The sequence below is a fragment of the Xenia sp. Carnegie-2017 genome, unplaced genomic scaffold, assembly GCF_021976095.1.
Source record: "Xenia sp. Carnegie-2017 unplaced genomic scaffold, XeniaSp_v1 HiC_scaffold_20, whole genome shotgun sequence".
NCBI classification, from domain to species: Eukaryota; Metazoa; Cnidaria; class Anthozoa; order Malacalcyonacea; family Xeniidae; genus Xenia; species Xenia sp. Carnegie-2017.
Window position 1 is genome coordinate 5474190 of NW_025813483.1, and position 17822 is coordinate 5492011.

General features: G+C 33.7%; 1 protein-coding gene across 1 annotated transcript in view; it reads left to right on the top strand.

Moving 5' to 3' along the window:
- Positions 1-17822, top strand: part of LOC124443350 (WD repeat-containing protein 3-like) — an 84236-nt gene that overhangs the window by 39351 nt on the left and 27063 nt on the right. Inside the window, exons 8-23 of the mRNA XM_046993851.1 lie at positions 5337-5510; positions 5963-6064; positions 6707-6804; positions 6886-6916; positions 7247-7323; positions 7702-7741; positions 7978-8090; positions 8434-8505; positions 8853-8946; positions 9637-9738; positions 10062-10147; positions 10481-10549; positions 10631-10703; positions 11146-11202; positions 11952-12052; positions 12672-12837. Of these exons, the coding sequence (XP_046849807.1) occupies positions 5337-5510; positions 5963-6064; positions 6707-6804; positions 6886-6916; positions 7247-7323; positions 7702-7741; positions 7978-8090; positions 8434-8505; positions 8853-8946; positions 9637-9738; positions 10062-10147; positions 10481-10549; positions 10631-10703; positions 11146-11202; positions 11952-12052; positions 12672-12837 (1455 nt within the window). The remainder of the gene's footprint in view (positions 1-5336; positions 5511-5962; positions 6065-6706; positions 6805-6885; positions 6917-7246; positions 7324-7701; positions 7742-7977; positions 8091-8433; positions 8506-8852; positions 8947-9636; positions 9739-10061; positions 10148-10480; positions 10550-10630; positions 10704-11145; positions 11203-11951; positions 12053-12671; positions 12838-17822) is intronic.

Consider the following 17822-nt stretch of genomic DNA (forward strand, 5'->3'; position numbering starts at 1 on the left):
ATGCTTCCCGATACCTTATTAAGCGCAAGGCACTAGAACGCCACATGTTAACGTTTCGGTGGGAGATTTCGGCCCCTTCACGCTATCCTACTTGGGAGATGCAATAGCAAGCTTCCGCCCATCAGACCCCGAGATCACCTGCGATAGGCTTTGCTCTGGGTATTCAGGGAGAGTGCGGTCGCCACAGAAGTGAGGGCCCCTAAGCCACTGCATACTATATCGCACCCAGCTTCCACTGTTAGTTGACATCTACTATATAGAGTATTTACTATATATATATATATATATATATAAAAATTCATAGGCTTACGAAAATTATGGTATAATTAATGTCACTACTGCTTATGCCCAGTTGATTTCTTTGATAATTTGCGACTAAGTAAGTTAATTGCGACAAGTGTAGTGCAAGTACAAATAGTTAGTCGTTTCCATGACATCAGCAATTAGTCGAGTAGACTGCGCATGCTCGAGCGCATGCGCAGATGATTTCTCAATTAAATTGTTACTAAGCGTGCTATTTACTTTAAAATTTGTGCTAGTAGATGTAGTTGGTCGTTGCTATGACCATGAACTATGGCAGATGGTCAAGTCGACTGCGCATGCTCACTGAGATCACTCATGCGCAGATGATTTATCTATAAATTTGTGTTAGAATGAGCTAATTACTCCATAATCGGTACTAGTACCTACAGTTGGTCGTTGCCATAACCATGAACATGAAATGTTGGTGCAGTAGACTACGCATGCTAAGATTAATTCTCCATTCATTTGGACCGAGCGAGCTCTGAAATTGTTGCTTATGAATTTGCTTATCAACTTTCAATAAAAATTTTTGGCACGCTGTTTGTCTTCTTAAGATTGTTTTAACAATTGCATACAAAATCATCAACACTTTGTTACGCCACTCGTTTATATTTGTGACAATGTTAGAGATGTTTTTCTTTTTCACCAAAACTCTGTATCTCGATATTTTGTGCATAAACAATCCTCTAATATTTATGACAGATTTTATAAATCGTGGATTGAAGTAGAAGAAATACTTGAAAATGAAGCTTCCAGCAGTGAAACAAAATCAAGAAAGACAGAGACGAAACGACGGCGCAAGGTTGAAGATAGCTTGATGAAATTGAACGAAGTTCAAGCACCTAGCGTACGCTCGAGAGTTTTGGATAAGAACACGTTCACCAATGAAAACACGAATGATTCCAAGCATGTTGACGACGATAAAAACTCTAGCGAGAAACATGCTCCAATACAAAAACAATCCGTTTAAAACACGAAGTCTACTGAAGATTTGTTCAAAAGAAATATCGATGAATCACATATACAGTTTGGAAGCTCGCTAGCTCACGTGTTATTTAGTAGTAAGAATTGTTCATGATGTTGTGGAAATTGTGTAAAAATAACTACCATGCAGCATCTGTGGGACGATGCATGCACCATCACCCCCACTGTGGGACGATACCATTGGACGACACCCCCCTTTCTTCGGATGGTCTATTTTGGCGGAAATCTGACGCCAAAAATCCCCACGTGGAAATTGGGTGGAAGACAATTTGTAGTAGTTCAAGATGAATTTCCAATATTTAGGACTCGTCTTTTACCTTTAAAATGGTCTTAACAAAATCTTATCTGCGTTACGTCGAAGCTGGAATCTTTGGCGTAGTGGGAAGTGCTAGAGCTAATGTGTGTCTTGTTCAAAGTGGCGAGAAAAGACGTGAAATTTGCCGCGCGATTGTTCCCGCACTAGAAAATGTATATATTTGGGACGCTAGACTTGGCGAAAAAGTATTTGAAGAGAATTGTTGAAACCTTTAAACAATATTAGATTTTCCACTATTTTAAAATTGCTTTTATGATATGCTTATCTAAATGTCTAGGTGAATGTCTTACAAGGTAACAAGAGCGAAGTGACATGTCTCTGCCTCAGTCCTGACTCTGAACATCTTGCTGTTGGGTGAGTAAAACAACTTATCTAAATTAATAATATAGCATTTCATTATGTCTAGTAAATGATGCCGGATATTTACTTCATTGTGTCTAAACACTTTCAATAGTAAAAGGTATGGTTGTAAGAAACACAAGGTCAGGCAGGGGAAGGGGCTCGACCCCCCTGCTTGTAAAAGGCAGATCCTGTACCTCCTAACATATAAAAGCCAGATCTTACCCTTCCCCATTGTATTCTGAAAGATCTTGATATCCAGGAAAAAAATGTCAGTCAACCTTTACAGTAAAATGTTAACAAAAATGAAAATCATTGGTGTACATTCCCCACAAGTCCCAAACTATTTTAATTTCTACATCTTTGTTCGACTTGATAAATTATATCCCTTTGACAACAGGTAATAAAATTTGCCAATATAAAATAATTTTCCTTGCTTTTGAAAACTGAACAGCTTTTGATCTTAATGTATGTTATAAATTTGCAACTGCTTACAGGGAAAAGAATGTAAAGCTTAACCTGCATACATGCACCTCCACCTGCATACATGCACCTCCACCTGCAGTTTATTTTTAAATTTTAGGTATGGCGATGGTGTCATCAGAATTTGGAATATAGATAATGGTACATCCTCGATGACATTTAGGTACATTTCCAGTCATGGAATATATTTTTTAGTTTGGTCTATGCTCAACCATTTGTTTACCATCGGTACTTCTGATTTCCAATTACTAAACGGTCCAGAACTCATTTCAAAAATTTTTCAGTAAACAAACAGTTAATATAACTCAGCACGCTATTATAATATATGTGCTAGGCACATCAACCAAAAATTTTCCAACTTTAAGACCCACAATGCACACAACAAGGTATAAGAGGTATCCTGGAGAGGGTTACAACTTGTACAGATGTTGTTGATGGTGCATTTTGCCCTATTTAGCCTTTTGTTTGCCATTGCAACTTCTGTGTTCCAATCACAAAGCAGTTCAAAACTCAATTGAGAAAATTTGCCAGTAAACAAGTTACTACTTGAAGCAGTAAATTAGTTCTAAAAAACAATGAATTTTTGACCAAAGTATTTCTTTAGAGGCATAATCAAATCGATATTACGTTATTTATTATATATGTATAAGCTAATTGCTAAATTAATATTTTCAAACGTGAACAAATTCATATGATTTAGTGTTTTTAAAGTGATTTTGCACATCGTTTGAAAATGATGTGCAATTGTTTTCATTGCTAAAACAATGCAAATTGCATTGCACACTGTTAATTTGACTTGAAGACATTTTACACTCTCAAACAAAAGAAACATGGAAAGTTTTCAAATTTCAGTATACAAAGTCAATAAGAGATAATTGAACCTTAAAGGCCTTGTAAATTTGCATGGAAACTTCTGAAACTATAAGAATAGTCAATACAACCAGTGTCGTCCCTAAATATAAAGCAGTGATGTAGTCAATGTTGCACTGTTGCATTACTGTGGAGTGAAGGGTAGACTTGTGTTTTAGTGTAAAATTATAAATTCTGGTGAATGGATGTGTATCTGTTTTCAAAGATGCCAAAGCAATCATCTTCATTAGGCATTTCTATTCTTGCCATATCTTGAATGAAACATTAAAAATTATTTCATCTTTTGGGTTTGAAAGTTACATGTTTAAATGTAGATGGTTGGTATAGTCCTGAAAGTCCTATAGAACAACAAAACAGTTTCTCAGGACTATACCAACCTTCTCATGAATTTCTTCTAGTGGTCACAAGACAGCAGTTACAGCTCTTAACTATGATTATACTGGTGTCAAATTGGTGTCTGGATCAAAGGTATTCTTTAATCGTGATTTTTATGACACTTAAATCAATTGCCATAAATTGTGAAGTATAGTTTATAAAATGTGAACAGTTCATTTGTTTTGTTTTCTACCACTACTATAGGATACAGATGTGATTGTTTGGGATATAATTAATGACTCAGGAATGTTCAGGTACGATTATGATCATTTAATGTTATACAACAAGTTTTTTAAAATAAACATGTTTCAACATCTTTTGATGCCATCTTCAGTATAATAAAGAGTATTATATATGTGATGAATATAAATAAGATTAATATGATACAGTAATACAATTTATACAATTATGAGTAGATTATATATAAATATTACAATGAAATATTGATTAGAATGAATGATGAGTGTATTTATATGAAGGTGGCATCATGAGATGTTGAAACATTTTTTTAAAAACTTGTGGTATTCATTAAATGTGCATTATCAATACTGCTTTATGATTATGTTGATATTCCAAAGTAAGGTATTTCTCTTTACATGTTTTTATGTTATTGACTTTCTAAAAGTGTTGGAGGTATAAGTTACTAACTGAGAGTGGAGTATGACTTACAAACTGAGAGTGGGAGTATGACTTACTAAATAAAAGTGGGAGTATGACTTACTAAATAAAAGTGGGGTATAACTTACAAACTGATATGACTTACTAAATAAAAGTGGGGTATAACACAAACTGAGAGGTGGGAGTATGACTTACTAAATAAAAGTGGAAGTATGACTTACTAAATAAAAGTGGGAGTATGACTTACAAACTGAGAGTGTATGACTTAAATAAAGTTATGACTGAGAGTGTATGACTTACTATGACTGAAGTGGGAGTATGACTGTGGGAGTATGACTTACAAACTGAGTATGACTTACAAACTGAGGGAGTATGACTTACTAAATAAAAGTGGATGACTTACAAACTGTGGGGAGTATGTGCTTACAAATAAAATTGGGAGTATGACTTACTAAATAAAAGTCAGGTATGGCTTTCTAAATACTTATGAACTGAGTGTATGGGTATGACTTACTGACTCTTGCATACATACTGTATGTATGTTGTAAAGCTTAGAAGCTATATCATATGACAGAAATGTCAAAGTTAGTTCTTTATTATATAGCAATGTTTGTTAAGAAAGAGATAAATGATGTGTATGTATGTATGACCACAATGTTCTTAAATTTGTTATTTCTTCAGACTTAAAGGTCATAAAGGAATGGTGACTTGTTGTCGGTTTCTTCATTTTCAAAATGTTCTTATAACTAGGTAAATGTAGAAGATCTATTTTCATCTTAAATGGCTTTGCTAGTTTATATTTAATGGTTTTGTCTTTCCTAGTTCCAAAGACACTTTCGTGAAATTTTGGGATCTTGATTCACAGCATTGTTTTCTTACTTTGGTTGGTCATAAAACAGAGGTGAATGGAACCTATGAATTTGTTGTTTTGATAGGATGTAGGAGTTGTCTACCCTTCACTCTCCGTAAAAGAATAAGGATGAATACTTGGCTAGAAACAGGGATTTAGGAACAGTAATAAAGTCACTGTAATGTACATTTTTTTAAGGTTTGGGGCTTTGTCGTCGTCAAGAATGAAACAAGGTTAATTACTAGTTGTGCTGATAGTGAATTGAGAGTTTGGAAAATTGAGGACAAAGATGATAGAACAGAAAAACGCGACGAAACGAGAAAACGAAAGACAGCAACGCAATCTAGCGAGGATGGTGTAGGGGAAATAGAGGTACATAAGAGGTGTTTGGTGGTAATTTCTCTGCGTTGTCTTGCATGATGCACGAGGGATAATAGTGGATGCTACTTAAATTCAGAAAACCAAAGGGAAAATAAGCGTTTTTAAGCTGTTTAGTTACAATGCGTAGTTACAATGAGGTAGTATTAGGATTGTTGGTGGATATTTGTGAGGTAAATTAGGACTATTGGTGAATATTTGTGAGGTATACAGTATAAGGAATGTTGGTTGATATTTGTGCATAGGATTGTTGTTGATTTTTGTGAGTATTACTATGTTAGGTTAAACTAATAAAATCTCTAATAAACTTTGTGTTTATAATTTGGCCATCTGCATTTGACCTGTCACCACTGCATCAAGCATTTAGTCTAGTTTTAAATTCATAAATAAGCATTTAGTTCTAGTTTCAACTCGGATTTCAACTTCTATATTTCGAATTTCAATAGGAATTGCTTTCGTGTACAATAATTGGCTCTGTCATGAAAAGCTCAACTGATCGCGTAGTGTCGCTGTATTGCGATCTTTCACGAACTTATATTGGCTGTCATGTACGTACGTTATGTAAGAAGTTTTTATTTGGGATTTAGATTGTAAAAAATTGCTATGGAGATGATGAACATTATGTGACTACTGCTCAGCTTTATGTTACAACCTAGTATCAACTATAAATGGCATTTCTGATTGGATTAATCAGACAGTAATGATAAACATTAACTTTTCGTTCTTTATAATTCTATAGCTTATTGTATTTCATTGTACTATTTAAAACCCTAGACAATAACAACGCACAGCTTTCTAAGAAGTGGGTTTGGTATTCAGTTATGGAAAACAAAATATTTAATTTACATATCAATTTTGCTACAGTCACCGAGAGTCGTGTTGACATCGTGAGGGAATATTCATTATAAAAGCAACTGTCTGAGTAATATTTGTGCAATTTTACAAACCCAGCTGAAATTCTTGCAGTAGCAAATATTGCTCAGTTTTCAATGGAAAAACTCCATCCTAATGTCGACCATAGGTTGTCATTGTTCATTTCATGATAACCAAGTTGAGAATGTAGTATTTTACGTATGTCGAAAACATTCACAGTTAGGAATGAATTTTAAAAAATATAATAAATATTTCTTATTTCACGAGAGGACTAAAGAAAAGATGTGGTTATGTGAAGATAATTTTTATTTGTTTAGGGTGCTAATTCTACGTTAGAAATGTTTCGTCTTGCATCAGAAGACGAAATAAAAAAACGCTTGGCAAAGAGACGAAAAAAGATTTTAAAGAAGCAAAGGTTGTTGACTTTGAAATTTTAAAACTGTATTCAAGCTTTTTCTCATACATGTGTTATTTTTTATCCCTTATTTATTCCTAGATCACAAGGATTGGAAGCCGACGAGCTGACGGTTAGATAATTTTTGTTACGTGAAATTTGTGTGCAAAGAATTTTGACGGATCAAAATATACGTAGTTTACGCTAAGACATCACAATCTTGCCTCGTTTCTGTAACATTGTGATATTTCTCTTTATTTGTGAATAGTTCTTATATATATTATGTCAAAATCCTGGAGCATATTTGATTTTGTTGCTTGAAATGAAATAGATTTTGAATACGTAGAAACAGAAATACGTAGGAAAGAATGAGATATGCGTTGTTCCAACATTTTAATTGTGTATTTGCGCACTATTTGTCTTATTTTTGAAACATGTTTTAACATTACTTTTATTTTATCAGGTTTCTGAAAACGTCTTAGCCACCGTCGAAGACGAGATTATAAAATTACCCGATGTTAAAGCGACCTCAAAGATAAGGTAAAATGATGTATGGAGTACAAACATTGTAATTCGCTTGTGGAAGTCAAGCGTTTTGTGTGAGAGAGAGAATTTTTCTAGACGTGCTTTTCTCAACGGATGTTTTTTCTTAAATATAACACAGAAAAAGTTTATCGTCATTTGAAATTAATCAATGTTGGTTTCTAACTCTTTCATACATGCAATATTTTTAAGCAGTTTTGTAATGTCAATTTTAAAAATTGCTTGTTCAAAATGGTGAAATAAAAAAGTTATTTTTAAATAATATTTATGATTCAAAAGTTGTGTCTAGTCCTCCTCGTACATACGTACGTCGTTCATTCACTTGTCTTGCTTTCCCGCCATTATAAAATACAAATAATGTTTTTTTCTTATTAGGTCATTTGACTTTGCATTGAATTCAAATAATGATCTAAAGGTATCTTATTATTTTTGTCCGCGATTTTATTTTATATTTGAGAAGTATGGATGTGTTAAATTGATGTTTCTGTATAATTCCAAGTGTTGTTAAATAGTCATTTTGAACGATGAGAAATAGTCTTTCGTCATTTTTATCATCTTATTTGATTGTACATGTAAAGAATGCGTAGTATACTGGATACTATGGAATTAGTTGCATCCACTTGAAATAAGAAGTTTTTTAAATTTCTACAGATTTCATTATTACTACACAACAACAGCGTAGAGTTTCATGTCTTCAGTGAAGAAAAGAAAGATTCAACTAATATACTTTCCATAAAGACACCTGGTCATCGTAGTGATGTAAGGTATGTGGCTACGTAGATCTCAATAAATCTGGAATGTGATGACAATAAGTTAAAGTCTTAAATCTCATGTGCCTTTAGAAGCGTCATACTGTAACAGCTCACTTCATCTGATCGACCCCTAAGTGCAAATGTATTTTTATTTTACATAGCGATTCAATGGTTAGAAATAATTGCATGTGAGAAAATGATTAATTTTGTTGTGTTGTTGTTATTTTCGCTTCATCCGCATTTTGTAATATTTTTCACTTTAGCATGAAATCTTGAATAAAATGGATGGCGCATTTTTTATTTTATGAACTTTACCCTTGATTTAGTTGATTTTTAGCTAGCTTTGTTACTTTAGGACTTTGTCATTCAATTCTGACGATTCCTGCATCCTCTCTGGCGCAGCTGAAAGTGTTAAATTGTGGAACAGGTACAATAAACAGATTTTTAAAGTTGTGTATGTGTATTTGCTTGTAATTTCTTTAACTAAAACATACAATGATGCATATTTTTTAAATTTTATTAAGTTGTACCAACAGGATAATCATTCTTTCTCTCTTAGGGGAATAAGGTTCGACTAATTTCAAATGGGGGTGGGGGGTGGGGGTGAACAAATTCAAAGTTTACTAAAAAAACATTATGCAAGGCTTAAAATTGCATCCTGAAGGATGTAAAATTACCGTAACAGACTTACATACTCTACGCTCTCATTGTTTCTGGTCGAAAGAGTGACTGTGTCTATATCAACCTGTGATGATATCTCTAACAAATTTATAGATCGACTCAGAAATGCATCAGAACAATGTCTTCTGGTTATTGTCTAAGTTCGTTTTTTGTACCTGGTGACAGACACGTTGTTGTTGGTACTAAGGTATTCAGGATTAATGAATATGACTTTATAAAGTAGTGAGACAATATAAGGTCATGTGACAGACACGTTGTTGTTGGTACTAAGGTATTCAGCATTAGTGAATATGACTTTATAAAGCAGTGAGACAATGTAAGGTCATGTGACAGACACGTTGTTGTTGGTACTAAGGTATTCAGCATTAGTGAATATGACTTTATAAAGTAGTGAGACAATGTAAGGTCATGTGACAGACACGTTGTTGTTGGTACTAAGGTATTCAGCATTAGTGAATATGACTTTATAAAGTAGTGAGACAATGTAAGGTCATGTGACAGACACGTTGTTGGTACTAAGGTATTCAGCATTAGTGAATATGACTTTATAAAGTAGTGAGACAATGTAAGGTCATGTGACAGACACGTTGTTGGTACTAAGGTATTCAGCATTAGTGAATATGACTTTATAAAGTAGTGAGACAATGTAAGGTCATGTGACAGACACGTTGTTGGTACTAAGGTATTCAGCATTAGTGAATATGACTTTATAAAGTAGTGAGACAATGTAAGGTCATGTGACAGACACGTTGTTGTTGGTACTAAGGTATTCAGGGTGAATATGACTTTATAAAGTAGTGAGACAATGTAAGATCATGTGACAGACACGTTGTTGTTGGTAACTAGTGAGATGTAAGATGTTAACCCTGCTTTACAGGCTGGCAAACTCCAAATATTTGACGTTTCGTCTGGTTCATTGCTTGAAACTGTGGACGCACACGATGGTGCTATTTGGTCGTTGTGTTTAGCTCCCGATAATGTAAGGGACTTTACTTCATTTCAAAAACATATTTTTGGTCCCGTCGTTGTAAAGTAACATTATTGACAAAATTTGTGGACTGCCATGCCCTTCTTAATGTGCTTTCTTTCGATTATTTCTCTAACAGAAATAGCAGCGATCTTTTTGTCGGCAAACTTAAGTTATTCTGCTGCTTGTCATTTTGTAACTCCTTGAAGAGACAAGTGACGTATGCTTCACTTCACCCCACCCCCCGTCCTCATATATTCCCTTTTTTCAGTGAATCGTTCAGAGGGAGCTTAAGACTACATTAATCTAGAAATGATGAATTTATCTATTTCTAGACGCTATTCGCCTCAGGAAGTGGTGACAAGGATGTAAAATTTTGGGAATTTGATTTGATTACGGATGAGAACTATTCAACGACCAGGTATTAAATAATTTGCATGTAAAGCAACGTTTGCACTCAACGTGATTTTTCTCACTCTTTTAACATTGTAAGACGAAAAATGTCCATTGTCTGTCGGAGAAAAAACAACTTCATGTACTAATTCTGTTGAAGCTTGTGTTCTAAAGTTTTTTCTCTTGTTTTTCTTGTGCATTTCATGATGTTTGTAAAGAAATGTGGTTAAATGTGACCATCCGCTTTTTGTTTGTTCAATCCTCAGCTTAACATTTTCTAATTGTATGATTCAATATTGTCTAATTGCTTTATGTATTTTGTTGTACAATTGGGTGATTCATGTTGTATTATTTTGTTTAGTCAAAGATTAAGTATTTGTCATGCACGAACATTAAAAATGAATGATGACGTAATGTGTGTAAAGTTCAGGTTAGTTGTTGATTTATTCGCCTGGGGAGGGTATATGTACTTATGATCTTTCATTTAATCGCGTGCCAACCTTCGTTGCAGTCCAAATCAAAAGTTTATTGCCGTGGCTTTGCTTGATTTTACAATGAAAATTTTCTTCACTGATACATTGAAGGTAAGGTATTGGATGATAGGATATTGATAGCAGTTGATGATATTGGATAGCAGTTGATGATAATGGATAGAAGTTGGTTTTGGATAGCAGTTGTTAGATTATTTTCATTTGTTGCTGTAGATCACTTTAAAGATGACTCCTTGTACGAAATTCTCCCATTTGTTTTTCTATGAATCACAATAAAAATACACTTTGAGTTAGAACAGTTTCCTTTTCCTACAAAAAATTCACTAAAAAATCCACTTTTGTAAAAAGAAGGCGATATTTTTGACTTTAAGCTAGTTACGTAACATTGGATTAGTGTATGCTTTCCATCAACGTTATAATTTGATTTTCAGAAGTCTCAAAAATTTAACTGAATAAACATTTTCCTGCCCATTTATCCTAATTACTTTTGTATTCATTCTTTAAATGTGGTTACTTTTCCCGCGTCGTTATTTAGTTCTTCCTATCCCTCTATGGTCATAAATTACCTGTTGTTACCATGGATATATCAACGGTACGTTTTATTCATATGACGTGTGTTTCAAAGTATCAACGTTTGACTGTTGTATTTGATAGCAGTGGATTGTGTTTGTGAGAAGAATCCTTAGCCTACGTCATACATTTTGTATACGTCACATCCGTTTTAGCTGTTAATTATACTGTTATTATACTGTTTTTTTCAAGTTTACAGGAACGGCTTTCAACTCTGTTTTGATATTGTGTTTTATAATATGTTTTTTTTTGGTCGAAAGAACTTTACCACATAAAATATAAGAAAATTACGTATACACAAAAGATACATTACCAAGCTGTAAATAAGTCATTTCGCAATAGTTTTTCGAATTAGATATTTTCGAAATAAAATTGCAAAGTGAATCAATTTTAAATAATGCATTGATAATTTATGCGACAGTTCAAAAGAATGTAAATTTTGCTGGGTAAGCTTTTCTTCAATGTTGCTTTAAACCCAAACGAGGAAGTTTAGGTTTGTGACGTAAACTAAGGAATTATAAAATGAGCGATGATTATGAGAATGTAATGAAAATTGATTTGAAACTTTGAAAAAGACCTACATAATGTCAACTACGTATGACCGTGTAAATTTTTATCAATCCTCTGTTGTGGAAGTGTAGAGCCTGTAGCGGTCCATCTCTTGACCACTTTGCATTAGTGAACGCTTTTCAATGGCGTCTTTATTTATTTTTGAAACTTTTCTCTGTCTTTGGATTCGTATTTTTGTCATCCTTGATTCATTTTTTACAGGATAACGTTCTCCTCGTTTCTGGTGGCGTTGACAAGAACATTAAGATTTGGGGTTTGGATTTTGGTGATTGTCGAAAATCAATATTCGCCCATGATGACAGGTACGGACAATGTAATTTTAAATGAGAGATACGCAATTTATGATAGTAATATATGATAGCCTGAAACAGTCGATTATGTCCTTACTATACACTCGTATCCTATTTACATCGTCATTATACCCTATTAAACACTCTTGCCCTGGTTACATCATTGTTTCGTCATCACCATACCTTGTACGTCTATAACATACTAGTAAACCACGTCCTCAATTGTTTTATACTTAGATTTCCTACATATTTTTACCCGCATGTTATCAACATTACACCTTACCTACATTCATTGTATTTTATATTCTCATGTTATCAACATTACACCCTAATACCTACATGTACTTTCATTGTATACTTTATATTCTCATGTTATCAACATTACACCTAAATACCTACATGTACTTTCATTGTATACTTTATATTCTCATGTTATCAACATTACACATAGTAATACCTACATGTACTTTCGTTGTGTACCTTATATTCTCATGGTATCAGCATTACACCTAGTAATACCTACATGTACTTTCATTGTATACTTTATATTCTCGTGTTATCAAAATTACACCTAGTAATACGTACATGTATATTCGTTATTTATATTATAACAGCTTTAATCTTCTTTTAGTGTCATGGCCGTGCAGTTCGTGCCGAAAACTCATTATTTCTTCAGTGCAAGTAAAGATAAAACGATAAAATATTGGGACGCTGACAGATTTCTTCATGTTACGACCTTAGAAGGTCATCATTCAGAAATATGGAGTCTTGCAATCAGCCATGACGGCGAGTTTGTTGTAAGTGTCAAGTATGGAAGGTTTTAGATAATGTCGAGTTTGTTGTAAGTGTCAAGTATGGAAGGTTTTAGATAATGTCGAGTTTGTTGTAAGTGTCAAGTATGGAAGGTTTTAGATAATGTCGAGTTTGTTGTAAGTGTCAAGTATGGAAGGTTTTAGATAATGTCGAGTTTGTTGTAAGTGTCAAGTATGGAAGGTTTTAGATAATGTCGAGTTTGTTGTAAGTATCAAGTATGGAAGGTTTTGGATGATGTTAAATATACGTTTGCTTGATTTGAATGAAAGAATGAACGAAAAACGTTTACTCAAAGATCAACCCTTCTTCTTATTACTCCGGTTTCACATGCATTGTTTTTTATCTTATAGATGAGTGGGTCATATGATAAATCATTAAGACTCTGGGAACGAACGGACGAACCGTTGTTTGTCGAGGAGGAGAGAGAAATGGTACTATACATAGATCTGTGGCTGGAGCTGCAAAAATATGCATATAGTACCTGTACTTTCAATGTTTATTTTAATTTTTCTATTTAGGAGAGGGAGCAGCTTACGAAGAAAGCGCCGTAACAGGAGTTGAAACAATTGTAAGATTCTTTTTACTATGTAACATGAGATATGTATGTCCCATCTTGAGCCCAACTACTCTGTATTTGTTATATACTTTCACTATGGAAAATATCTTGTGGAAGTTGCATTTATTGCAGTAAATAAATTCATTTATTTAAACCATGATGTTGTTTAGATTCCAGGTGAACAAGACACAGAAGCTGTTAAAGCTGGCAAGAAAACTATCGAGACGATCAAAGGAGTTAGTTTTGTTGTTGTATTAGCATTGCAAGTTAATTTTATTTGTTTTGTACCCAGTCCCCCTTGTAGTACCTGAAAGATACCTCAAAATCATACAGATATATCGAAAACTGTAGTACACCAAAGACATGTGAAAACTGTGCATATCTGAGGCCAAGTGTTTAAGCTTACATTAAGACGTGGTACTTGGAGGATATTATAGTAGAATATAGATACTTGGAAGATAATACAGTATGATGGGGATACTTGGAGGATATTAGAGTACAATATATAATATACGGCTGGAGATTACTATGTTGATGTTTGTTCTCTTATCGCTTCATTAGGCTGAAAGAATCATGGAGGCCATTGAATTGTATAAGGAAGAAAGACAGAAAGAACTTGAACTTAAAGCGAGTCAAGTGACAAAAGACAAAACGGTAGGTTTGGTATTTCTTGCTCTGCCCATCTACAAAATGTTTATGTTATACGTATAGACAATCTTAAATCTTAAATAAAAGGTTTGTTATTTCTTGCTCTCCACATCTACAAAATGTTTATGTTATACGTATAGACAATCTTAAATCTTAAATGAACAATCTTAAATAACCATGAGCGGCAGCATCACAAAACTTTCCTAGGCTAAACACCCTAATTGGGACAACGCCCTACACTGTTATTAAACCCAAACAGTAAAACCACCACCAATATTTTCTTGCTCTTTAATTTTGACCACGCCCTGCATCGTTATTTAACCCTAACCATGAAACCACAAATATTTTCTTACTTTCTAATTGGGACAACGTCCTACACTGTTATTAACGCATACCTATGAAACCACCAAGAGTATTTTCTAACTCTCTAATTAGGGCAACGCCCTACACTGTTATTAAACTCTTCCAAGGAAACCACCATTATTTTCATATTTTCTAATTGGGACCACGCTCTGCACTGACCTACCCATGAAACTACCACCAATAATTCCACACTCTCTAATTGGAACCACGCCCTTCACCCTTCACTATTGTCTGATTTATACAGAAAATCCCTGTTTCGTTTATTACACAAGTTCTTTTTGTTCTCACATACATTTTCTTTCCTTTGAACAGCTTCCAAAGCGCGCCATTCATCCGATTCTTGCTGCCTTTGGTAATGTCAGTGTAAGTTTACTATATCTTCAATGTTTCCATTTAAGAACAATATGAAGGCCACGTGATACAAGGTGAAAGCCACGTGCATGTTGAACATGATTAATGTAAATATTAATGTAATGGTAAGATTGAAAGATTTACATACGTACGTACGTAGATAAGGAAAAAATGGATGAGATGGCTTTACATTTATAACAACTCTAGAAAAAATGAAAGTTAAATGTAAAATACACAGGATTTGGAATAATGAAATAAAATATCTTGACCACGAAGATGGAGGCCATAAATATTGTTGTTCTACGATTGAATGCCTGTCTATGTCAACCTCCTTTTCCCGGACCATATACTTACGTTGTTTGTAAAATCTTTTTTTCTTCTCGCAGCCTGTACAGTATGTACTTCTAGTGGTGAAAAAAGTAAAGTCAAGGTAAGGTTGAAGTATTATAAAGAGCAGCAGATTATTCCTTGAAGAATCGTTAGTTGTACTAAATGTTAATTTAGAGCATTTAAAAGGTAAGGTTTGGCAAAGTGTCTCATTGGTGTTACTAAAGGAATTAAATATTAAGTGTTATTAGAATACAGTAGAGAGGTATCTTGTAAAGCTAGTGTTTGTTTACAAAATATTTAAATTATTTAATTTCAGTGAACTTGAAGAATCATTGCTTGTGTTACCGTTTGACTATGTTATTGATGTACTGAAACTTCTTCTTGAGTGGATTAAGGTAAAGTGAAATGCATTTTGGCTCCTGTGTCCTTAGTTCACATGGTACAGGTTTCGTTTTCAAATTTTGCTAATCCCAGATGTACGTGATTGTTTAGAATGGTTGGGAAACAGAGTTAAGTTGTCGATGTCTGTTCTTTCTGCTGCGGTTGGATTAAGACCTAGTTTATTTTTGGTTTCGATCGATATTTTTTTCAATACGTCTGTCTTTAAATCATTTCCTAAGAATTTCATCACGTTCCATCAGTATTGCTGAATATATGATACAATTGGTGAGATACCTATGTACAGTGCTGGATATTTTTCTTTTTTCATATTTTGTTACAATAGAATACATCACAACAAGATCATATCCACTCCTAGACTACTGCCAGTAATAGACTCTATCAGATCACATTGTCGTAGCCGAGTTCGCGAAATGAAGGTAGGAAGTTGCACGTTCAATTAATCTCAAGTATCGCCAAATTTCTCCAGTAATTTTACCATGCGCTACACGACCGTTAATTTATTCGTGGTAAATTTAGTCGACACTTTAATGACTGTAAACTAAACATGAAAAAGTCGTCATTTCTGATTGGTTAAAAGCAATTAAGGCTTTCTTTCACAACACAATGCCAATGTTAATAATGAGTTTGGCTTTGTATTAAAAAGGTTCATAGAATATTCTTTTTTGTATTAACAACAGAAAAAGTATGTATTTAGAAACAAAAATTTTCAAGAGTATGAAGATTTCATTTTTCTCTAGTTCTTTGAATTTTGCTAAATTAATCGTCTTGAGTTTTTGAATTTTGTACTTCAAACTTCCACAGATGACTTTTGAAATTATATGAACTGAACAATTGACTTTTCACATCATTTGAACTAAACAAATGACTTTACAAATCATTTGAACTAAAGAAATGACTTTACAAGTCATTCGAACTAAACAAATGACTTTACAAATTATATCAACTGAACAAATGACTTTACAAATCATTTCAACTAAACAAATGACTTTACAAGTCATTCGAACTAAACAAATGACTTTACAAATCATCTGAACTGAACAAATGACTTTACAAATTATATCAACTGAACAAATGACTTTACAAATCATTTCAACTGAACAAATGACTTTACTAATCATTTGAACTGAACAAATGACTTTACTAATCATTTGAACTAAACAAATGGCTCTACAAATGAAATGAATTGAACAAAGTTTCTTGAATTTTTACATCGACGAAAACAAAACTATGGCACACTTGTAATGATTGCTTTATCTTTAGGATACTGTTGGATTCAATTTGGCGGGACTACAGTTTATTCAAAGACAGCTTGAAAATCGTGACGTCACATTATTTGGCGAAACACGCGAGAAACTGGGACAAATACGAAAAAAGAAGAAGACGATTTTGAGGAAATTTCGATGAAGGTTGTTTTGCTGTTTAATACTCTGACAACTAAAACGATTATCTTCCAAAGTACACAATGGCTGAGGTTTGATGACATTTGTGAACTTCCAGATTTGGTCAGAAGGGATAAAAATATTGATGCAAGTCAAATTTGTTGATTACAAAATTTTGTCGTGGGAATTTGAGATTGACGTTGAAAGAAGCGATTGTGTTTTTGTGAAGTTGTCTTTTACGGTTGCTGAGACTGGGACGAGAGGATTAAAGTGGGATCATAGTGTGGGTCTAAGGAGACTGGGAAGGTTGAAATGGAACTGGAAGCGAAGTGTTTATAATGGACCGGGAAATATAAGACTGAGATTCAACAAAAACCGCAAGTGAATGGGTTATAATGTATCCTAATGGATATAAGAGAATAGAGTTGTAAATTTAATGTCTAATGTTGTAGATTAAATGTCTTTGGCTTTCGTTGACGTGATGAAGAAATATTAAGTCGAGGAGAGAAGTCTATTTTTTATCGAATTCATCTGTTAGCAAATAGTGGAGTGGGCATCGGAAAAACATAAAAAACATGATCAATGGAAAATGATCTACTGTTGATTGCTGTACATAACCATCCTCAAAGATCCCTAACCCAAATTGTATCTTTAGAGGTACAAGTAAGGTCTCCATGTGCCCCTTCGAAATACATGATGCAACAATAAAATGCAACTTTTGTAATCAGCCGACTTTTAAAATTTACATGATTCAGCATTAATTGATACTGGAGAAAGCTTAAACGCGACAAAAGGGAATTTCATACTTTGTATTTTTATAATTAATTATTGAGCTAGCCTGACATGGAGAGTGAAACGAGCCTTTCACTTATATGACGTTGAAATACGTTTTTTTGCGCAACAGATTCTAGCTTGCAGCTACATAAATAATTTTACTACA